General features: G+C 40.4%; 1 protein-coding gene across 1 annotated transcript in view; it reads right to left on the bottom strand.

Moving 5' to 3' along the window:
- Positions 1 to 24,699, bottom strand: part of ARHGAP26 (Rho GTPase activating protein 26) — a 416,968-nt gene that overhangs the window by 104,671 nt on the left and 287,598 nt on the right. The window contains exon 18 of the mRNA XM_006777037.2: positions 1,616 to 1,775. Coding sequence (XP_006777100.1) covers positions 1,616 to 1,775 — 160 coding nt within the window. The remainder of the gene's footprint in view (positions 1 to 1,615; positions 1,776 to 24,699) is intronic.

Here is a 24,699-nt window from a genome sequence, read left to right as displayed (position 1 = left end):
TGATCACATTGGGATCACTATTCCTATTGATCACACTGGGATCAATATTGGAATCTCTTATTCCCCTTGAAGGGGACTACACAATGGAGTGAATATTAGGAGACCAGGGTTCCTGAGAACTATTTGGAGGCCAGCTACCTTAAGAGCCCATTCACAATATATGTGCTGGGTGCCTACTGAGAACCTGGGAACCAAGCAGTGAACAAACTGACAATAGTTTCTGCTTTCATGAAGCGTACATTCTTGTGGAGGTCGCAAAGGCAACAGATCAAATCAGTAAGTAAATTATACAGTATGCTAGGAAGTGGTAGGTGCTATGGAGAAAGAGAGAGAAATCAGGATCAAGGGGAGGGAGGGAGTGAGGCTGGGACTGCTTGCAATTTTAAATACAGAAATCTAGATGGGACTCACTTAGAAGGCTTGAAAGAGATGAGGAAACATGCCATGTAGTTCTATGAAGGAAGAGTGTTTAATAGCAACTGCAAAGGCCTTAAGGTAGGAGGGGGTGCCGGGTGTGGGGAACAGCAAGGCAGCCCAGGTAGGAAATGAGATGAGACAGTAACAGCAGGGAAAGCAGAGACCATGTGGGACCTTCCAGGCTCTTGTAAGGGCTCTAGCTTTCACTCAGTGACATGGAAAGCCCCTAAAGGGTTCTTAGCAGACAACTGATTTGATTTGACTTAAATTTAAACAAATCTCACTCTGGTGGCTGATATCAGAATAGACAAGCCAAGGGTAAGAGGAGGGAAGCAAACGAGGAGGCTCTAATAAAAATCCAGACAAGAGACGATGGTAGCTAACGTTAGAGTGTTATTAGTGTAGGCGGTGGTGAGTGGTCTCAATTTATTTGGCAGGTTATCTAGCAAAATTAATTCACCATTCTAGGTAAAGATTTACTTAGAAGGAGCACATTTTTTATTTGACACCAGAGCTGTGGCTGTCAAATGATGCTCTAGGGGACCCTGCAGCTTCTGAGAAGCTACCTAGGGATCTGCCATGCGTAACTGGGGTGGGACAGATGAGTGAAGCATCATGCCCCTACCCCAGTGTTATGAGGACAACTCTGTGGAGGGAGGTCTTCTTAAGAAAGACCAAAATGTCCTAAAGGAAAAGACAGACCATGCACATGCATGCACACACACACATACACGCATGCATACACACAAACATGCATACACATATATAGAAATAATACACCATTTATATAACTGAAAGGCAAACTTCAGATTAGGAAAAATATTTGCAACACTAATGAAAATAGTTTAATTTCACTTATAGTAACTATTATAAACTCATGAGGACAACCAAGTAAAAGAAAATGGGCAAAGGAAATCTTCAAAATGAGACTTAGACTAGCACCTTCTTCATTGGATTGTTGTAAGGATAAAAAGGCAACATATGTAAAGGACTCAGCACAGTTCCCAATGCTGTCGCCACCATAACTACTGTTGTTGCAGCTGCCATCCTGAAATTATCATTGCTGCCATTGCTGCCACTACCTGCAACTTCATCATCATCACAGTTCTCATTAGCAATGTGAACACCAGTCAACTCTGAATGCCAGTTCCAACTCAGCCTCCCCCAAGGCAAATTCTTCAGTGCCCAATTATATCACCTTATCATGGTTTTCGATCAGGATCTCAATGACAATGTTCTGAAATTTGATATCCATGATGGCGGCTACTGTTTCTTCCTGAGGCCGAAGCAGGGTGGGTCCAAACACCACGCCAAGGTTCGCCACTGTCATCAAATTTTGCTTGTGGTTGTTAGCAACACTGGGAAAAAGGAAAAGAAAAGGCACAGATGAGAGAAATAGTATACAAATAAACAGCTGACTTCCCTCTACCTTTCCTATTTTTCAACTTCTCATCTAGAAGAAACCAGACCTTGGAATACCTCCTGATATCTTTGGAATTCAAAGACAGACTTTTCTACTCATAGTTTCATCTATCAAAGCTTCAGAAATCTTCAGTACCCACGTTATTTAGTTATTTCATATTATCATTTCCATTTTGCCTAAACAACCAACCTACCAAAGCAGCTGCCTTCCAAAATATGAACCTTTGTACATCCAAATCACTGTTCTGCAAATCCAGGTACCTGCTAATTCCGCTTAGTTACAATTTCTATACTTGGCTGCTGCTTAAGCCACTGTGATCAGTAGCATTTTCTCTAGCTCAAATATAAAAACTCTTGATGGTTTTAATACATTTGCAAACATAGGCACAAAATAGACGTAATTTTCAAAATGGGCAGCTCTGGATACTCAAAAAGAAGTCAGGAAATTAAGCACTTTAGGCTCAGAGTATTAAAGCCCCATCCCATGAAACTTGTGGCTTATATTAAATGAAACATGTGGAATAAACAGGATAAAAAAAACCCTACTGTAGATCTATGTATATGGCTGTGTTTATATTGTCATTTATACTCAAAGGGTAAGGAATACAATACACAGGGTCAACAGTAGCTGGGTCTGAGTAATTTGCTAAACACATACGCATATTTTTGGATAAGCAGCTACACAAAACATGTATCTGCACTCCACAACTAGGCCACCATTACCTAGCCATAAAACTTAATTGTCCATTTGCTAGCCCTGAGTATAAAAATATACAAATTACCTATAAGAGACAAGTAAGTCAAAAGTTAAAGCCATTCACTATTGTTAAGAAAATATTAGGGGCTTCTCTAAATCACCTGTTAGAAGAAGGAAACTATTCATTATGAGAAACGAGAGGGAAATTGGGCAGAGAAGTCAGTTTGCACAGACATACCTTCATAGCATTCAGGGCTATTTATAGTGAGTGTTTTTTTTTTTTAACACAATTCTGTAAATACCAGCACTGTTTCGCTTGTATACTTCTATTTTGTGGGAGAAAAAACTGTTCTACTGACCTAAGTGTAGGTTTTGAAACTGAGCCTTTACTGAAATAGTAACTCAACCAATTTTATCAGCAGATGTGTACTTTGCTATACTTTTCTAGGGCTGAAAGTAATTTCCTAAAAACTTCCACCTCTGAAAGGGTCATGGCGGGGAGAGGGGTCAAGTCTATGAACAACTCAATTAGAAATATAAGCTGCTTTTTGATTGCTAAGCAACACCTGCAGCAAGGAGATTTGCCACTCATATCCTGGTCCACATAAGAATATTTTACAAACATTCTTTGTGTTCCTGGAGTTTTCTATTCTACCCAGAACTGCATCACATTTCTAGTCTGAAAGCCTTAATGCAGATGGTCAAGTTCTTACCTGGCAAGGGGGGAAAAGACTTTGCTTCTGTGCCTCAGTCCATCAGCAAGTATGCATATTTAAAAGCTGCAGTAATGACCATTGCTTTCAACATCAGCTCCTGGGTGCAGAAGTGAATTCCATGCCCTTATAGTTCCCCTCCCAAAGGAGTTAAATCAATAGACCTACCCCTCTTGTCACAAAAGTCCTTTGTGCAAATGAATCAACAAGTTATATATGTACGAAGGCACTTTTAAATTGCAGACCAATATAAAAATACATGGTTTGGATGATGATCATTCTTCACCACCATGCTTCTCAGCACTCCAACTCAAGCAATAGCCTCATAACTAGGCTCCCTGACTAGAATTTCTAGGTTCCGCTTTATCCTGCCTGCTACCACTAGGCACTGTCCAGAAGTCAGCTCTATTTACATCATTCCTCTGCTGAAAGCTGCATTGGCCTCACACCTCCTTGGATTGTAGGGAGAGAACACAATGACAAAGTGTATGTAATGTGTAATGTGTTTAGCAATGCTTCTATTATTTGAGTGTTGATAGTGGGTTCCACTGTTTTGAATATGAAGGCCAAACTTAAGAAATAGTATACTTTTTCCCAAGTCACCTCTGCCAGTTTCCAGCTCTGGGTGTCTGGGCAAGTGGCTCAGTATGTCCAAGCTTTGGGTTCCTCATCGGGTCCCCCCCCCCATTTTAATTAAATCTATTGGGGTGGCATTAGTTAATAAAGTTATATAGGTTTCAGGTATACAATTCTATAATACATCATCTGTATATTATATTATGTGTTCACCACCCCAAGTCAAGTCTCCTTCCATCACCATTTATCTCCCCATACTCTCTTCTACCTCCTCTCAATCCCATTTCCCTCTGGTAATCACCATACTGTTGTCTGTGTCTATGGGTTGGGTTTTTTCTCTTTGGCTTAATGCCTTCATCTTTTTCAACTGTACCACAATTCCTCTTCCCTCTGACAGCTGTCAATCTCTTGCCTATCTACAAGTCTGCTTCTATTTGGTTTGTTAGTTTATTTTGTTTATTTGATTCCACATATGAGTGAAATCATATGGATACTTGTCTTTCTCGGACTGGCATATTTCACTTAGCATAATGCTCTCCAGGTCCATCCATGCTGTCGCAAAGGGTAAGTTCCCTTCTTCTTTATGGCCGAGTAGTATTCCATTGTATAAAGCACTGGTTCTCAACCTTCTGGCCCTTTAAATACAGTTCCTCATGTTGTGACCCAACCATAAAATTATTTTTGTTACTACTTCATAACTGCAATGTTGCTACTGTTATGAATTGTAATATAAATATCTGATATGCAGGATGGTCTTAGGCGACCCCTGTGAAAGGGTCGTTCGATCGCCAAAGGGGTCGCGACCCACAGGCTGAGAACCGCTGGTATGAAGGTACCACAGTTAATTTATCTTATGATGGACATTTGGGCTATTGTAAATAATGCTGCAAGGAATACCGGGGTGCATATATTCTTTCAAATTCATGTTTCAGGTTTCTTCAAATATATTTCCACATGTGGAATATTTGGGTCATAGGCAGTACAATTTTTAATTTTTTGAAGTAACTTCATACTGCTTTCCTTCGTGGCTGCACCAATCTGCATTTCCACTAACAGTGCATAAGGGCTCCCTTTTCTCCACATCCTGGCCAACATTTGTTTGTTGATGTATTGATGACAGCCCTTCTAACAGGTGTGCGGTGATATCTCCTGTGGTTTTATCTGCATCTCTCTGATACTTACTGACATCGAGCATCTTTTCATATGTCTATGGCCATCTGTATGTCATATCTGGAGAAGTGTCTATGCAGATCCTTGACCCATTTTTAAACTGGATTGTCTTTGTGTTTTGTTTTATTTTTTGGTGTTGAATTGTATAAGTTCTTTATAAATTTTGGATATTAACCCTTTATCAGATGTGTCATTGGCAAATATGTTCTCCCATTCAGTGGATTATGTTTTCATGTTGTTGATGGTTTCCTTTGCTGTGCAAAAACCTTTTAGTTTGATACAGTCCCATTTGTTTTTTTCTTTTGTTTCTTTCCCAAGGCTATATATCAGAAACAAAACAAAACAAAAAACACTGCTATAAGAAATGTCCGAGATTTTACTGCCTATATTTTCTTCTAGGGTTTTTATAGTTTTGAATCTAAGATTTAAATCTTTAATCCATTTTTAGTTTATTCTTGTGTATGGTCTACTTTCATTTTGTTTGCATCGATCTGTCCAATTTTCCCAACACCACTTGTTGAATAGGTTATCTACATCCATTGTATACTTTTGCCATCTTTGTCAAATATTAATTGAAGATAAAGGCATGAGTTTATTTCTAGACTCTCTACTCTGTTCCATTGATCATATGTCTGTTTTTATGCCAGTACCATGATGCTTCTATTCCTATTGCCTTGTAGTATAGTTTGATATCAGGTAGTATGATTTCTCCAACTTTGTTCTTCTTTCCCAAGATTGCTGTGGCTATGTGGGGGTTCCATATAAAGTTTTGGAATATTTGTCCTAGTTCTGTGAAATACACCATTGATATCTTGATAGGAATTTCATTGACTCTATATATTGCTTTGGGTATGGACATTTTAATGATGTTAATTCATCCTATCCATGAGTGGCATATGCTTCAGTTATTTGTATCTTCCTCCATTTTTTTTTCTTCAATGTCTTATAATTTTCAGAGTACAGGTCTTTTACATCCTTGGTTAAATGTATTTCTAGGTATTTTATTTTATTTTTTGATGCGGTCTCTGTCTAGTATTTCCTTAATCTTTCACCCCTCAGTGAAGGCAGAAGTGTTGTCACAATCCTGTATTTATTACATGTTATTGATGTCTCTACTGCTGTCTTAGGATAGAGACTGTGCTTATTTTAGGTGGTACCACCTGTGCTAAGCACAATGCCTGGCCCAGGAGAAGCACAACAATGTTCACTGAGGTGTTAAAAGATGATGGAAGCTTCTCAGTAGACATAAAACAATTATTCTCAAGGCAGCTATTTACTCATAAAAACTCAAATTATTACTGATGATTTTGGGAAGAATGTATTTCAACTATCCCAACCCCCCCTTTCAAAGTCTGGAGCTGTGTTCCATTTCACAGGTTTAATTAATAAGTAGCAATTACTCAGATGTGCAGGCCTCAATGCCCAAAGACATTTGGAAAGAAAGGCACAGTAATTCTGGATAAGCAAGTCTGAATATAAATAGGCTTGAGGCTACCCAACATAATTCATTTCCTTTTTAATGATCCATTTTATTTTAGAACTTAAAAACACATTGATCTAAGTTTTATGAAACTTTGTAGGGGGGGAAGCTGTACTTTTTATGACTAGCATATCTTCTGGTAGAGTGACATAATGAATTGATCTGTCACTTGATTATTACTACTCACAAATTGGTATGGCTATGTTCATTACTCCAGATTGAATTACTAATGGCTTGAGATCTCTATGTAGCCCAGACAGAAAGGCCTAGACCTCAGCCTCTGTTGGCACCAGCTATCCATTAGAGCTTGACAAATGTGCAGAGGTGTGGGAGGCAGGCTGGCAGAGGACTGAGAAGCCCGGTCCAGCAGAGGCCACGGGACTCATTCATTAGCAAGGTCTATAAAACACCGAGAGCCTGCTTTCTGGGCTGGTAATTGAGCTGCTTGAGTACTTTCTCCCACAGTCGAGAATGTCATGTTGAGTCTTGACCTAAAATCGACATGCAAAAGTTTCTTGTGCCTTGCACATTCCATTGAAGGAGTCTTTGACATGTCTTTTAGATCCCTAGGCCCACATGGATCCCTTTGTGATGCCTTCTGAGAGAGCTGCCAATGCCAAAGGCTTCCTTTGTAGTTTGCAGAGAAATAGTTTCCATTCTATTTTAACCTGGGTGAAACCCAGCTCCTTTTGTGACCAATAAGAGTTTGCTATATCAGCTGCGAAGCAGTGCATCGCCGGAGGGACATGCCTTCACGAATCTTGTTGGGGAATTTGCACCCCATGTTCCCTGCAGTTCCCTGAGAAATTGCAATTAATGAGGAAAAAGCAGGTCCCAAGAAAGTGGCTTTGGCAAGAAGGGCCTCTTGCCACCCTTGTTTCCAGGGAAAATGGATGAGGATTCTGGATGTAACTGATGTCCTTTGAGAGGCAGAGGGAGGTAAATTGCTTCCAGATGAGGATGATGGATGATGGTGGAGAGTGTTATGAGGGGAGTAGACAGTAGCCAAACCCTTCTGGGCTTGTAATGCAGAGACCCCCATGCTGTCATAGGAATGGCATCTGTTTTCCTAGCAGTAAATGAGAGCCAGAGCTTGGTAAACTCTAAACAGTACTTCATAGCCACAGGCTGGTCCTGGTATACTCCAGCAATCATAAGCCTATTGCTGGGTTTACAAATCTTTTCATGTTAAGCCCTGGAGCGCTCTGATGAGGTATGTCAAAGGTGAGTCCTGGTTCCACTGGACACAGGTTTGGTGACAGATTAGCGCTGTCTGCAATGAATGAAATGGGTGGAGGAACAGCATAGCAACACTGATCTGCCATGCCTGATCTGTTTGTGTCAGTTCCCAGTGTTAAATAAGAATGATAAGTTAGGCTTCCAGGGTATTTTAGAGTTTACAAGGAGCTTTGCAACAATATTTTACATTTATTTGACCTAAAAAAAACTCTAGAACAGTAGCTCTCAAACCTTCTGACAGTGACTCATGGTTGGAAATTATTTTCCCATGTAATATTTTTTCTCATAAAATATATTTTCCCATGTAACATACATCCATACATACATACTAGTACACACACACACACATACACACACACACACACACAGTCATACACCACACCAAAGTTTTAGGAACAGTAAATGTGATAAATTCTGATATTTTCTACCCTTTTTTAAGCTAATAAATTGATTTCACAACCCACTACTTTGAAAAGCACTATTCTAGGTGTACAGAACACAGAAATTATCTCCAGTTTATAAATATGTGGAGGTTTAGGGGAGCAGAGAAGGGGCTAAGAGAGATAGTATAACACAGTGGTTAGAATTAAATAGATATTCCTAGCTGGGTAACAAGAGTAGTTAAGTCACTTGGCATCTCTAACCCCATTTCTTCACTTGTAAATCAGGAGCAATATTAAACTACCTTTATGAGGTAGTTAGTATTGCTCCTGATTTATAAGTGTTAAGTAAGATTAGGTGAGTAAACTTTTTGGCATGAAACAATGGCTTAATAAATGACAGCTATTTTTAAAAAATATATTTTTATTGATTTCAGAGAGGAAGAAAGAGGGAGAGAGAGAGATAGAAATATCAATGATGAGAGAAAACCACTGATCAGCTGCCTCATGCAAGCCCCATACTGGGCATGTGCCCTGACCGGAAATTGAACCATGACCTCCTGGTTCATAGGTCAACACTCAACCACTGAGTCATGCCGGCCTGGTAATAAATGACAACTATTGTTCACAGTGGTGGTTAACATAGTGGTAATGATAGTGATAGAAGTAGCAACAAGGCAGCAAGTGCCAACTTAAAGCAACACTGTTAGTTGGTGATGTCATTAATATCCTGTCCAGAAACCTCTTGTGTCCTGCTTCTGTCTGGGGCAAGGAAGCCGACCTCCTCCAATTATATTTGAAGAGCTTCCATTACCCTACTTATCTGTACTTTGCTTCTTGGTATTCTTTCTTTTCTAAATTTATGAAATACTCCAAATCTATATTTTAAAAAGTTCAAAAGTTAGTATTATTTATTTTCCATCACTTCCTTATAATCACCTCTCCCACGACAGGCTGAAGGTCTCACCAGAAGCTACAGCAAACCCACCACACTCACTCTGCCTTCAGGGCACCAACTAGCCCCTGGCCTGCCAGCAGGTCCTCCCCTCACCATCCAAAGCCCACCTCCCTGCAAAGCCCGACTCCACACACTCTTCTGACACAGTGTCTCCCCTCTACATGATTATGTTCAGAGTCAATTGCATGGGGCATTTCTACACCGACTGCTCCATTCTCACGACCATGGTCCTGGGATGCATCCTTTGCAGCACACAGGCAGGTCCTGGGTAGGCCCCATGTGACCAATTCTGAAAGCAGTTGAGTGGGTGGGCACACAGCTGCAGTAAATATCACTCTGCTCTCTACTACCCTCTCTGGGGCTGAGAAGGAGTCGCTAGAAATGCTGCTGCTGGAACTATACGTTTTTGTGGGTAACCAGGCAAGTTTAGTTTCCTGGGTTGCTAATGTGGTTACTTTCACCATCTTTAAATGCATCCTCAGTATTTAATGAGGAGTGGCAGGGGGAATCCCACCACCACTGCCTGTGTGTTTTCTAATAAGGCAGAGAGTGTGCGCGCGCGTGTGTGTGTGTGTGTGTGTGTGTGTGTGTGTGTGTTACCTGGACACCATCTGGACTTGGTGAGGCAGGAGCAGTCAGGATGGTGCTGAGGAGGCCTATGCCAAGGAAACCCATGAGAGTCATAAATGTAGCCTTGCTGGGCTGCCCCAATGGCTGGCACCAGAACGAGAGTTTAAAATAAACTGTGCTGTGTACAGACTGGGGTCACGATCACCAACCATATTCAACATCCTTCTGGGAATGGTTATCCACGGAGAAGCCAGACCTGAAGGTTTGAATAACTGCGTGCTCATGAAGGATCCCTTTACATAGTGGAATCTTCAAGAGAACCCTTTGAGGCAGGCAGAGAAGACTCCATTTTACAGGTGAGCACTGAGACATTAAGTAATTTGCCCAAGGTCACATAGCTAATGAAGGGCAGAGGCAGGAGGGGAACAGGGTGGGGCTGCAGAGCCCAGACCACCATGGAGTTCTGCAGTTCACTCGTGACAAAGGGTCGGTTAGGCCTAGGCTACAGAGTCCCTCTTTTTTCTCAAACATGAATAGACAAAACAGTTATATGTTAAGCATGTACTTTCCAGATTAGTGTGCGGGGGGGTGGGGGGGGGGCGGTGGTAGTGGCAGTTTTTCACAGAAAAAAAACATGCTGCTCCCTCATTCACTGCCCAAATTACTAAATTGGAAGAGAGAGAAAGAGAGAGAGAGAGAAGAAAGCATTTATGCCTATGAGATTGATACGAGACTAAATGCCATTTCTTCTCCCTCCCTGTAATGAAAACAGCTACAGGCTTGACAGAATCATGAACATGATGAAATTCTCCTCAAATATGATGACATTCCATTTGTACTTGGCTGGCACAGCCAGAGAGCTGCTTCTTAATAATGAAAAAGTGAACACTATAATATCAAGAGAAAAGAGCAAATTAAAAGAAAACAAAAGGGACCAAATGGAAACCATGCCAGATTTAAAAAAAAGAAGAAGAAATTTGGGTAAAGACAGCAAAGTCAAGATATGTCTGTATAACGCTTGAGGTCTAAAGCAGAGAATGCTATAAAATATGAGTGTACAGCCTGCTCTATTTCCACTCTGGTCTCCTCCAATCCAAGGACACTACCACTTTAAAGCCCACCAAAGCTTCTGACTGTTTTTAAATTCATATTGAAAACCATTGACATGGCCAACAAGGTCCTGCATGATCCAGCTGACCTCTTCAGGCCCTTCTCCATCATGCTTCCCTTTGCTCGCTGATTTGGGGGCTAAAAGTAAGTCTCTTTAGGCTGGGTGCCTTCCTTCAAAATGTTGATTCCCCTGCCCCCACCTTCCCACTGCAGCCCCCCTCTCTCTGGATTTCTCTTACTTATCACTCTCACTTCTTCAGAGAGGTTTTTCTCAACCCGCCACCCTAGGTCAAGTCTCTCGCTATCATTCCAATTCCCCAATTTTCTTTCCAGCACTTTCTGAATTATGTCATTACTCATGGCACTGTCACTGCCTGTCTTGCCCACTTATTACTAGAAGCTCTGAGAGGACAGGGGTGACGTTAGCCTCCCTCCCTGCCCCATCCCCAAAGTCTGGCAGAGTTTTGTCCATATCAGAACATGTGCACCTTCCTGTAAGGCAGGGGCCCCTTTTTTCAGCCAAGAGCCATTTGGATATTTATAACATCGTTCAAGAGCCATACAAAATTATCAACTTAAAAATTAGCCTGCTATATTTGGTCAAACATTTAATGAACTCACCCCTAATGCCTTGGCAAGGCCAGGCCAAATGATTTCTCAAGTCTTTACAGCCCTGGACTGGACATTCCCCACCCCTGCTCTAAGGGTATCAAGGCTCAACTGCCACTAAATGCCTGATTTGAATGTTCATGGAACCTACTGGTGTCTTAGAGCCTTTGCCAAACTGGGGACAGTGGTTGGGGGAGAGGCCTAGCAGCTCACCCTGACCCTGATGAGATATAACAAACCAGGTAGCTCTCCTTGGCCACACACTGCTAAATCTGGAAGGTAAAAAGCCATAAAGTATTGACAGAGTCTGATTATTATCATTACAAGCATTAACTAATATACATTACATAATATAGCCTAAGATCACAATATTATACCTGTCTCCTTCCAAAATACTTAAACCTTCAAGGGTAGTGTCTCCCATGTCTTTATTTTTTCTTATCCGTTTCTGAAATCTCTTTATTTCCTGCCTGCCTTTGATTATTATTAAGATTGTCATCACTAATAACAGTAACTGACATCCACCGAGCACTTACTGTGAGTCAGGCAGTAAGTACTCCAATCAATTATCTCATTTGATCTTTAAAATAACCCTATAATGTAAGTTTCATTACTTTGCCACTGCAGGAGCCAAGGCCCAGGAAATTCAGAAATTTGTCCAGGGTCACATATTGAATGAGTAGTCAAGCTGGAATATAAAGCCAGGCAGTTTGCCACCTGATTCCACAGTTGCTGCTCTTAAATGCTCTGATTCAATGCAGTGTGTTTGTGTGCTTGGGCATAAATGCTTGTGCGCACACACACACACACACACACACACACACGAGATATAATGTATACAGTATATATCCTGCCATTTTTTCTCAGCTGTCTCTCTTCTTCTCTATGTAGTCTAACCTTAAAGAAATCATGAGTAAAGGAGAACCTGATTATTTTTAAAAGGATGTTTTGGAAGCAAACAAAGATATTAGGTTCATCTCTGACCACTAACAGTATAAAGCTGTTGTGTTGGTAGAAAACTAATCTGTGTCATGGGAATTATTGGAACCCCTCTGGAAAAGGCCAGGTTTCATTAACACGAAGAATTATACTTTTGCTGCTAAGCTGCCTACTTTTCCTAAATTAGTCACAGTCGCTTAGAGACTAACACCAAGCCAACCTGAATTCTGTTTGTCCCCCACAGTCTCGATTACTTGTTATTTGAACTGACTTATGCACATGGATGGCACATCCGTTCGATCTAGGTGTAAATTAATTAGCTTTCCTATCCCTGGTCCTGGTAAGCTCAGGCTCTAGCCTGTAGCTGTATTCTTGGACCCAATTCACAAGCCTGGATGGGGAAAAACAGAACTCGCATACAAAAGAAATGCAGAGAAGGGGCCCAGGAACCTTCTTCTTAGAAAATGACTCAACCATTTCAGATGATAACACACCATCTGAAGACCAATCATCATTCTCAAAACATTTTACAGTTTTAAAAGCTTTTTAAAAAGTCCTTTTATAGATTTATTATTGGTGATGATAAGTTATAACTGATTTATTTATTTTGAAGCTTATGTTCTCAAACCTAGAGAGAGGTCAGAGCATAACTAGAGGAGGTTTAAACATTGCATATGGGTATGGCAACCTGATGTCACCAAGTGCTGCACTTCCTTCAATAGCTCAGCCTAACACCTTTAGGCTAACACCGCCCAAAAAGGCAGGTGTGGAGAAGTTGCCTTACGGCTTTCTACCTAAGGAAGGATGTGCAAGGTGATCCAGCACAGAGGCCAATTGCACAGCATCTATTTTTCAATTACCAAATATTCGAGTACCCTTTTATCTGCCAGAGACTGCTTTAAATTCTGGGGACATAGCAGTGAACAAAAGAGACATGCCGGGAATTCCCTGTTTTAGGGAGCCTACATCCTTTTGGGGTAGGACAGACCGTAAGTAAATCAAATATATGGTGGAAAGGGAGCACAGGGTGGTGAGGGAAGGCGTCACTGAGGCATGTACTCACCACCTGTAGGAGGGAAGAAAGCCAGCCATGTTTATCTCTGCAAAAAGAGCTACAAAAGAACAGGAACATCTGTGGCATGTTGGCAACACCCAATGAAAGCTAATGTACCTGCCTCAGGGTAAGCATGCGAAAGTACCAAAAGTCACACAGGTAATAGACTTGGGGTGGCCAATATGGGAGGATTGTGAGAGCTTCATTCTCTACTGAATGAGATGAAAACCAGTGAGAAAATTCTAATCAGAGGGATGACATAGTATTAGCTACCCCTTTCTGTAGACTCAGCAAGGTCTCAGCTACTAAAATGATCAAATTTCATGGGTTCCTTAACTTTCAAAGTGAGGTATAAGAACTTTACAATCTAACATAGAACACACTGAGTGAATTCAAGACATGTAAAAACCAGAATACAGCACTGTTCATATTGATTTAAGCACTAAAAGGTGCCGGGCACCATGTCTTTGTACCAATGTGTGTGGTAACATGGCAGGTCTCTGAAACTGTTCCCAATTTTTCCCTTAGTCATCGTGCTGACCGCCCCTGGGAAGCTCAGTGGAAGAACAGAATGCTTAGCCAAAGCTTAACTGGAGGCCTACACTAACAGCCTCTAGGTGCTGGTTACCAGTTACCTACCAACAGTGCCAATATTAAATACTAGTGCCCCTTGAATTCCACCATATTAACAACCTTTCATTAGTTAAAATAAATAGCAGTGTTCTGAAGTCAGATCCTGGGACTAGTTCCATTTTACATATGAAAGAACAGGGACAAAGGAGCTAAATCAAGGTTAAGGGACTGGCCCTTCGCCATGTGGCTTCACTCAAACAAGAACAGAGGCTCCGAGATTGAGCAGTCGGAGCTCCTCACTTCCCATGAAATGCAAATAACCTCATTTCTGCATCAGTGGAAATGACCATAATCCTTTCTGGATGGAGAATCAAGATTCCAAATCCATAGTCAGGATAATGGGAAATGTTACTGAGAGAGATTCACAGATTGTTAAGAGACAGAGAAACATGCACGCTCATGTACCCTGGGTAATCTATCTCCTTTCGTAGAGATTTTTTTTTTAAATAAGGAAAATAACCCAGTTGACTTGCATATTTTTGAAAAGTTGTGTACTTTCACCCTAAAAAGGAAACAGAGAAAATTACATTCCTTGCCACGAGTCTGAAACAAATTGAGAAGCTGAGATTGAAAAAAGAAAACTAGCTTTAATTCATGGGCCAATGTACCAAAATGATGAGCATTTATAAGCCTACATGTGATAACACAGAAATTTTGAATTATATGTGGATATTCCATTAATGGACAAAAAACATTATCTTAAGGTGTCTTGAAAAAGTCATGGCTCTCATGTACAGGAGCTGACATCCCATGGACATGTTCTGGAGACCAACCAGTACTAATAATGAAATATGAAATTCTAGATATCTAACATCCAAGAAGAATTATTTGAATAGCACATCAACATCTTAGATGTTTGTATATCTGGTGCTAAAGAACAGAATTCTTTAAAAAAGACAATACACTTTTCACAGTCCATAAAAGATAGAAAAAAATACCTGAGTGAATTATACTTTAATATATTTCCCTACTGTTGAGGCTCTATGCTAGCATCCCCTAGCTCCTTGCTGCACTAAATTCTCTCCTAAATTTTCAATGTGACCCATAACCGGTTTGGCTCAGTGGATAGAGCGTCGGCCTGTGGACTGAAGGGTCCTGGGTTTGATTCCGGTCAAGGGCATGTACCTGGGTTGCGGGCACATCCCCAGTAGGGAGTGTGCAGGAGGCAGCTGATCGATGTTTCTCTCTCATCGATGTTTCTAACTCTCTATCCCTCTTCCTTCCTCTCTGTAAAAAAATCAATAAAATATATATTTAATAAATAAATAAATTTTCAATGTGAGTTCAAGCCCAAGTGAAAAAAAAAGGCTCATCTTACTTGTTTGTACATATAAAATAACTGTGTTTATATATAGTGGTACATGTTAGAAAACACACACATCCTTCTGTAGTAGTATTTATTGCCTTAGTTACAAAAATAGATTCATCAGGGAATTATGCCAATACAGTTGCTATTTCAACATATGCAAAGCAAAACCTGATTTTTTTTCTCCTCACAGGAAGCACAGAACTGGAAACTTGAATTCTGCTACCTTGGAAGCAAATTATAAAAACAGAGCACAATGTCAACTAACAGGAACTAGAGGGCCAATGTGAAAAAACCAACGTAACATTAGGTGGGGACCAGCAGATAGCGTCTCATAAGAGAGACACCATATGATTCAAAACAGTGAAGTTAAGATCTGGGCTCCTGATCTACCGCCATTCAGGCTCTCAGGGAGAGTCATAAACAAGCCCAAACCCAATACTTTTCAATGGAGAAGTCAAAGTGTTTCATGACAAAGCTCTGGAATGCTATCAATTGCACAGACATCAAAGTGTGACATGGCAGCTGTGGCCATCTTGCTTTGCTGGCTCATCAGGCAAGGCAGGTGAAGAGTGCCAAGCTGAGAGCAGTGGAGAAGGGGAAGAGAAATGCAAAGTAGGCTGAAAAAGCCCTTCGAAGACACAATGGTATCTAGTTCCCAATAGGAAAGCCATCAGTAACCAACTTTAGCAAACCAATCTGGATAGCGATGAAACACAGAGACAAAACAATGTAATGAACATCAAACCCTTAAATTACTACAAACTCCTCGCCCTGGCTCCCATGAGCAAATCCTGCCTACCTCTCCACCCTCCTATCATGCCATTCTGCCCTCACTCACAGCTCCCACTACCCTAGCTGTCTTCTACATGTTCTGAAAATACCATGTCTGCTCGTACCCAACACTGATCCAACAGCTACGAGACACCATGGCCCCTACTAAGCACTGGGATGCAGCAGTGAGGCCGACTGGCAAGATCCCCACTTGCAACATGCTGGTGTTACATTCCAGTTGGGAAGACAGATAATGCACAAATACATCAGTAAGAATGTCAGACTGTGAAAGTGGCAACAGAAAATAAAACAGAAGCATGTGATAAAAACTGGTAAGGAGGGCCACCGTAGGTAGGCTGGGAAGGCCTCTCCAAGGAGGTGACATATGAGCTGAGTCCACTCATCAAAGGGTATAGCTAAAAGTTGACAGATCAGGAGAAGATGGGATCGCTCACACAAATACATAGGCAATAAGAAGTGGTATCTTCAACCACAAACATCAGTGATGCCTGCCCGAGCCTTCTTTAAAAGTTATATTCCAGAGTTCGCTTCCTTTTCCACAGGAATTCTGAAGTCTGTGTCAACAGCTGTTTAATACAATTGGAAGCACTGGAATTCCTTGCCACTCCTCTGATTTCCCACACAATGAGGAGAACGCCCTGTAGCTTCTGGCTGCTGCCCTGGTCCCGACCATCTCTGTGGCCTCAATCCAGCTAGGAAGTGGCTCCTCCTGAAAATGTGTCATTCACTAACAGATCTACTGCTCAGTCTTGCAAAGAGAAGGCCACCTTCCAGAAATGCACACAGAAGGAAGGAAATAACCACGCCACAATCCTGTTGACATGTGTCAGCATTTGGTTGGGTTATGTAAAAATCTAAGTAATCATTAAAAAAGGGTGGGAAACAAGAGAGTAGCCCTTGCAAAAGACTGCTTATGTTTGGAAAACTTGAGGGAAGAAAAAAAGCAAGGTTCAGGGAGTCCTGCTACTCCATAAAAGGTCGGGCTTCATGGAGTTCACTATAAAAATGTCAGAAAATCACTTCTACCTGCACTCACCAAAATGAGTCTTCTCCATGTATTGGTATTCAAAGGTAAAAACTGGTGCTTAAAAAACAACAACAAATAACAAGTAGCTTCAAGAAATAATCAGTGCACCAATTCTATACTTCACTGTTTCATATAACCCTAGTACAACTGAAAATTCTTCAGACTCCCGACCCACTGAAGACAAGAAGCCTGCAGTTGTATTTTGACTTCGATCATCAGATGAAAGAGCATATGGCCAACACAAGGCTGAGGTGGGACCCAAACTGGTCAGCCAAGCACAGATAGCGTCTTTGGACATGCAGATTTATGCAACTCCTACAAGGACCAACACTCTGCCAGGGTAGCGCTCTCTCTCTCTCTCTCTCTCACACACACACACACACACACACACCTCCACCTGAGTGTACATTGCCTTAAAAAAAAAATATATATATATATATAAAATATATATATGACTCCCCTGCCCCCAGCACACACAGAAGTGTGCCAAAATAAAATAAAATACATCTATCTTTATTAAGATAGACTCAGGAAATGTCATCAGATGTCAGTCTGATCCTTAGAATAGTGGCTATGTCTAAATTGTTATCCTTTATTATTTCCTTTGGTGCTAGCATTAGAAAAAAAACACTAAAATATGTTTCCTCTTTTATATTTTTGTATTCTAAGTGAAAAGCATCTATTGTGGTATAATTGAAAAAGATAGTAAAACACGAAGAAAATAAAAATCACCCATAACTTCACCAATCAGAAATAACTACATTTTATCCAGTTTTAAGATATACAGAAAGTCCTCAGGTTATGTCAGACTCGATGTACATCATTTCATGGTTACCTTGTCATCTCCCATTTATTTATTTAAAAAAAAGTTCCATCATTTCGACCTATGTACATATGTGCTTTATGTTTTTTATTATTTATTTGCCACAAGTAAAAGTCAGGAACTGTTGTCTTTCTTTTAATTTTTTTTTTTTTTTTTTTTTTAAAGTATTTTACTGTTTGACTTCATTACTGCTGTGTATGTGCTCCGTGAGTGATGTAGGTGTTTGTGTAGGTGGGTTCCGACTTACAGCAAAAATCGCCTTACATTGCCCCGTAGGAACAGATCTCCGATATAACCCGAGGACCTACTGTACTAGGTATGTCCTACTGTGCGCAAGTACCTGGAATCACACTACATGTCCCTAGTTTTATAACCTGTTTTTACTACGTTATATGAACTTTTCAAATATCCATTGTCTTATTCAACATACTTAAGATTATATAGGATTTTACTCTATGGATATTCCTTTATTTAAGAAATCCCCCATTACTGAACATTCAGATTGTTTTCAATATTTTGTTTTCAATAACATTTAAATGAACTTATATGTACATAAATGCTTTTGTACATTTTTCGTTCTCTAGTATTCACAGAAATGGAATTTCTGGATGAAAGGATATAAATATTTTTAATACATATTACCAAACTGTTACCTGGGAGAGCTGTATCAATTTTTATCCCACCTGGGATGTTTTAGCATGCCTGTTTCTCTGAGCCCTAAGGTTTTATTACTTTGAAAATTTTAGTAAGTATTAAAAATATTGTGCCTCTCTCATCTGAAGTTGCACTTCTTAGATTAGTAATGATATTGAACTTTTCCCAATGACTTTATTAAGGGCCCAGACATAAAAATTACTTTCCAGTAAAGCAGATCGAAAGTAACAGGCAAATAATAAGACATACTAGACAAGGATGACACCTAACTTCTATATTTTTAAAAATAAATACAGCTCTACACCTATTTAAGTATTCCTATACATTTATAAATCCATATATCTTTCATGAAATTTAATGGGGAAGAGCAATATTATTGAGATAATCAAATCCCTCTCTATGAAGCCAGGTAAGACTGAAGTTCCCTGACTCAGCATTTGGTGCAGTAGTGCACTGGTGTCTACCTAGATCGACAGATAAAGACAGCTGGGAGGGAAATGATGCTCATATCCCCCTCATCTGGTCTGTAAGCCCTGTTCACCAGTGCATCCCCAGCACTAGCAGGAAAGATGCTCACTAAATATGTGTTAGGGTTATTTTCAGGTTGAAGGCCGAGGTACATGAAAGGATTTGAGCCTCAGGATAATAGCTCCTCTGAGCTCAGTATTTCCCACCTATCCCAGTGACTGTGGCATCACATCAATGTTTGTGGCTGCCCCCGAGGCAAAAAAAGGATCATAGTACCTTCCTGATCTACTTCATTGGGAGGGTGTGAGGACAAAGTGAGGAAGAGGGGTGAAAAAATTCTGAAAATGTTCAGTGCTGTGCAAAGTGGAATGATGAGGAGGAGGAGGAAAAGGAAGAGAAGGAATTTAAGAGAAGCCTCCAAGAGGCAGATTGATGGGTACACACAGAGAATGCTATCAGTGAAGCAGGCCTTGCTGAGAAATGAAGCTTTCTGCTTTGGCATTCCATTAGCTGTGCACTAAAACAGTGTTTCCCTGGAGCCCGGGTGGGCGATACAAAAGGCACAGATTGTAACCAGGCCGCCAGGCCCTGAAGACCAATTTTGAATTGTGGGCCATAAGTGTTAGGCTCTTATTTATTGTCTGAGAGCTCTTCCTCATAGATTTCTCTCTCTGTCTAGAGTGCTCTGCAGCCTCTCTGGGATGTGCACTTGTATGGACTTTGTTTTGTTTCTCCTTTTGGAATCTGCTTTGACTACTGAACTGACGTTGCAGATCTTGCCATTTAAGTCCAGCAGGAAGTCAGCGGTGAGCAGAACTAAGCATGAAAGCTTTGTTAGGATCAGCATTCTGAGTTGAGAGAGAGAAAAAAATCCCTGTGATAGTACTTGCTTAAAAAACAGTTCAAAAACGTACACTTTTCCTGCATGTTTGAGGGCCAATGCTGAGGTTCAGAGAAGTTGAACCTCTGAAAGTGACTGAAGTGGCATTTTTAGAAAGACCTAACTGGAGATAATTCATACTCTGATAATTCTCAATCAGCAGACTGGCCTTTAGCAAAAGGGAGCACCAGGCCTGAGGTGGGGGAAGGAAAGAGAAGGGGGAAGATGAAGGCTGGCAAGGGCTGGAAAGGACTGTGTCCATACGGGAGCAGAGCAGTGTCCCCACCCAGACACCTGTTCTCTGTTAGGAACAGAGAAGGGCTTAAAGGCTGCTGTGTCCTTGACTCCTGGTTCTGTTGTCTCACAGCTCTCTATGCCACTCAGAAGCAAATGCACCACCAATCTATCCATCTATATATGAAATACAGTCTCAATTATGAAAAATGGTGGTAATCACTAGATGGAAGCCTGCTGGAGGCTACTGCTGCTCCTGGTTATTGTTCCCCACTCTCCAGACTCCTGTACTACCAGCGCCACTAGAGTCTCCCCAAGCTAGAACCTGTTGCCATGGTAGCTGCTTTCCCCCTTTTAGAAAGGGCACGCTCCAAGCCATTATGAAAATAAAAAGCTTTTATGCTTCATGATCACCTCCCCTCCAGCTTCTCTCTCTGTCCTGCCCAGTTAAATGCTTGATAGTGCACACAGCAGAAATTGAAATGTGGGCATTTCAATTACAGCAATGACCAAAAAAATTAATCATCCAGACAGAGGGGGCTAGGAAACAACTATTTAAAGCAACAGTGTGTGTGTGTATGTGTGTGTGTGTTCAGGTTAGTGGGGAAAAAGAATGAAAAGTAATTAAAAACAGACATTCTCTGAAGGACATTAGGTCTGACAACCACCAAAGCACTTTCTGGTCGAATGTGAGGAAAGGAGAGGGAGGAAAAGCATCATGGTGATGGCTGATGAGAAAGAGTCCCCAAAGGGCTAAGAAAACCATCCCCTTTTGTTAACAGAAACCAAGGGAAGGAGGGAGAACTGTCTGGAGGGCCAGTCAAAGACACATGTAAGGATTGCTCCCCTAGAGAGGAACTGATAGTGGTATAGAAGTCCAAACCCTATATAATGGAACTTGCTGGTATTCAGCATTGGACACAAAATGAAAAATCATGAGAAAGAAATGAAGACTGTTATAGCAAGATTGGAGCAGTTGTCTGTATTATACTTATCTCTAATAATGCATCCCTCCTGCCAGCACTCATTCTCATTCTAACAACTTTGTTGTGATTGTCCATGAGTGAGAAGTCCTGGCATGTGACTCCCTCTCAGGGATGCTTTCAAAGTTAGGCATAGCTTCAGACCGCTATGTATGTCCAGAAGATGGAGATACATAGAAAAGAGAAGCAACAGAGATTAGGAAAGTCAAGCCCACATGAAAGATGGAGAGATTTCACTTTCTACCCCCAAAGCCAATGAAGTCCTTATGGTGACTGTCAAACAGCGACTGACTATTCTGGTTCTATGCCCCCAACTCAGACCACTAGAAGTGATTAAGACTAAAATTAAAGGTGATAAGTGGAACAAATGATGTCTAAATGTTCAATCAGAAAGGCCATACCTAGGATATCAATCTAAAACTGTGTTTGCAACAGAGAAGTTTAAAGAAAAGAAAGACTGCATCATTCAACTTGCTAGTGTTGTACTAGAACTTATGAAGCCAAGGCAAGGCTAATAAAAGGAAGTTCATTCACTACTGTTTAATGCAATGTAGGCCACGGCTGTTTGGCTCTTACGTGCTATTCAATAAATCTTCTTTATAGACTTTCTCTTTGTCTAGATTGTGCTGCATCTTCTCTAGAATGTGGTTTGTGTAGACTTTGTTTGATTTCTCCTTTCAGAAGTTGGTGTGATTATTGAATCTGAGGCTTCATGTCTCTCAATTTAAGAAAATTCTCAGCTGTTGTGTCTCTTCAATTATAACATTTTCCCATTCTCTTTAGCTCATCTTCTAGAACTCCTCCTTCCAGACATATTTTAGACCTTCTCATTCTGTCTTCTATGTCTCTTCAAATGTGTTCTACTTCTTTATTTCTCTAGACTCATCCTGGCAATTTTCTAAGGTCTATCTTTCTGTTCATTGAATCACTCGTCAGCTACATTTAGTCTGAGTTTTAAATTTTAATGATTTTTTTTAAAAGTTTTATTTGTTTTTTCTAACGCTTCCTCTTTGGCTTGGAAATCCATTCTTTATGTTCCCCCCAATTTTAAATGCAATTATTGTATAGTCTCTGGGATTTTTCTATTATTGGTTTTATTATTTGAAGTTCATGGGTTTTGATATTCCTATACATTGCTTCCACTGACTCTAATCGATAGTGGATTATTTCCTGTGTGTTTATAACTTTGAACTTCTTTGTAAAAGAGCTTTGTTTATGGAAATCCTAGGCACCATAGGTTGAGTAAATATTCTTCAGCCCGTATTCAAGGAGCATCACAGAGTGATATTGGTAGAATATATTTGAATGTGGTTATAAAATTCCTTGGAGATCCCAGGCTAAGATAGAACAATAAATTCCCTATTGTATCCCTGTTCTAGAAAATAACTTTGTGTGTTTTGTTTTTTTTTAAATCTAGTATTTGTTTTCAATGAGGGTGAAGTCTGTCAAAGATCCATGATTAAGGTAAGGGTCTCAGTTCTAACTCCTTCACCCCTCAAAATCATTTCATTTCCACATGATTTTAAAACCCAAGTTAACTGACACTGATGACTTTACATACCTCTATCCCCACCCTCCCCTACTTGACTGGACAGCTACATTGTCAGCAGGCCCTTATTAATTAATATTCTATGGAAATGAAACTTTTGCTGACTTACTATTTACTACCAGAAGGAATCAGACTCTGTGAAGATAGATTTCAACCTGAGTTGAAATCGATGTTTGTAAATTAGTTTTGTCTGGTAGAGATGCAAATAACGTCTATCCAGCAGAAAAGATAAAGTCAAGAGTTAAGGTATTATTGCCTTATAGAGCATTACTCACTTCTAAATCTAACAAAGTAAGTTTTATTTTCAGTGTTCTTTCTTTCATTAATTATATAAATAAGTCTCTCCTATCCTCTTTTCAACTAGCATTATATTTCTACTGGTAGCCTCATAAATCTTTGAACATGTGCTTATTCTACACTTTTACAAAAGTCATATTTAAGAAAAAAAATTTAAAACTATACATTAACTATTTATTGAGGATCTATCATGTTTAAAGCAATGTGTTAACTTCTTTATATATGCTATACTATTAAATGCAATTTTCATGAGGAAGGGATTATTCCAATTTGACAGATGAGGAAATTGAGGCTCAGAAAAATTGAGTTATTTGTTCAAGGTCACCTAGGTAAGAAGTTATAGAGGTATGAATCAATCCAATCCTCATACTCTTTTTCTCTTCATAATATAATGAGCTGAATATTATTTTCCTAAAACATCTATCCATTGGTGTTAATATTGCAGGGAATTGTTCCTTCCATTTTCTAATGTAGATTAAAATCACGCTAGCTTTTGAAGGTAGACAATTCAAAATGTTTCACACTGACCTTATAGTCAACTATCCCCTCATTGATTACTCCTGGAATTGGTTTGAAGTTAAACTTGAATACACCATTAAGAGCAAAATGATTATTTAAAAAAAAGTAGCAAAATAAAAAAATAAAAATCACCTTATGATTTTGTTAAAGTCATATTGGAAATTGTATGCTTGGAGGAAAATAACATTTAAAAAAGTCATAACAGATATGCTATCCAATGCAAGGTCAAGAAATTTATATTGTTTGAACACTAACAATAACTTATGGTCATATATACCAAGCACATGTCTAGAACAAAATGAATTTAAAGAGAACTTAAAATGAGAATTCTAAGCTTTGAAACTCCAAATTATTTACTTAGGCTCCCAAATTTTAAAAAACTGTGAGAAAGGGCCATGAAGGAACAGCTCTTCTGAAGAGTAAAAATGAGGAGAAAAACCAAGATGGCGGCATACGTAAACACCTGAAATTGCTGCCTCGCACAACCACTTCAAAAATACAACTAAAAGACAAAACGGACATCATCCAGAACCACAGGAAGGCTGGCTGAATGGAAATTCTACAACTAGAAGGAAAGAGAAAAGCACACTGAGACTCAGAGGAGGTGCGGAAGTAAAGTGCAGAGGTACAGAGGCTCACGCGGAAAGGGCTGGCAACTGAGGACACGGTTGTCTTTTTCAATCGGGAGGCAGTCTCAAGCTTCCAATGGCTCTGAACTCTAGTCAGGCAAGTCTCTGGGGACCCAGACTCATACGGGGGGAAACTGGACTGTCTGGCATCAGGTGGAACTCAAGGGCGGCTGTCTCTCACAGGCTGTCCCGTGCAGCTATCACCACGGGACACTGAGACTCGGGGCCTTGTAGGGCAGGGCTGAGGATCAGCCATAGCTGTTTGCTCCACCCTATTGATTCCCTGAGACCCCCCACCCCCACCCAAGCTATGCCTAGAGGCTTTTGCATATTAATGGCCTGGCCCTTTGCAATCTAAAATTACCTAACAAACTGCAGCTGGGTCAGAGAGACCCAGAACATCCAAAAGAAGGCCCAAGGCCCCACAGCAGCTTGCACTGCTTCACTGCTGGGCCTCATCTAGGCACCTCCAAACCCCAAACAAAGAACAGGAATCTGCAGATCTCTCCATAGCTCCTGCTGGGTAGCCTCAGGCAGAGGCTAAATTAGCACCTCCTTAGAGATCCAA

The sequence above is a fragment of the Myotis davidii genome, unplaced genomic scaffold, assembly GCF_000327345.1.
Source record: "Myotis davidii unplaced genomic scaffold, ASM32734v1 scaffold89, whole genome shotgun sequence".
Taxonomy (NCBI): domain Eukaryota; kingdom Metazoa; phylum Chordata; class Mammalia; order Chiroptera; family Vespertilionidae; genus Myotis; species Myotis davidii.
The sequence above is the reverse complement of the archived record's forward strand: the minus strand, read 5'-3'. Positions and strand labels throughout refer to the sequence as shown.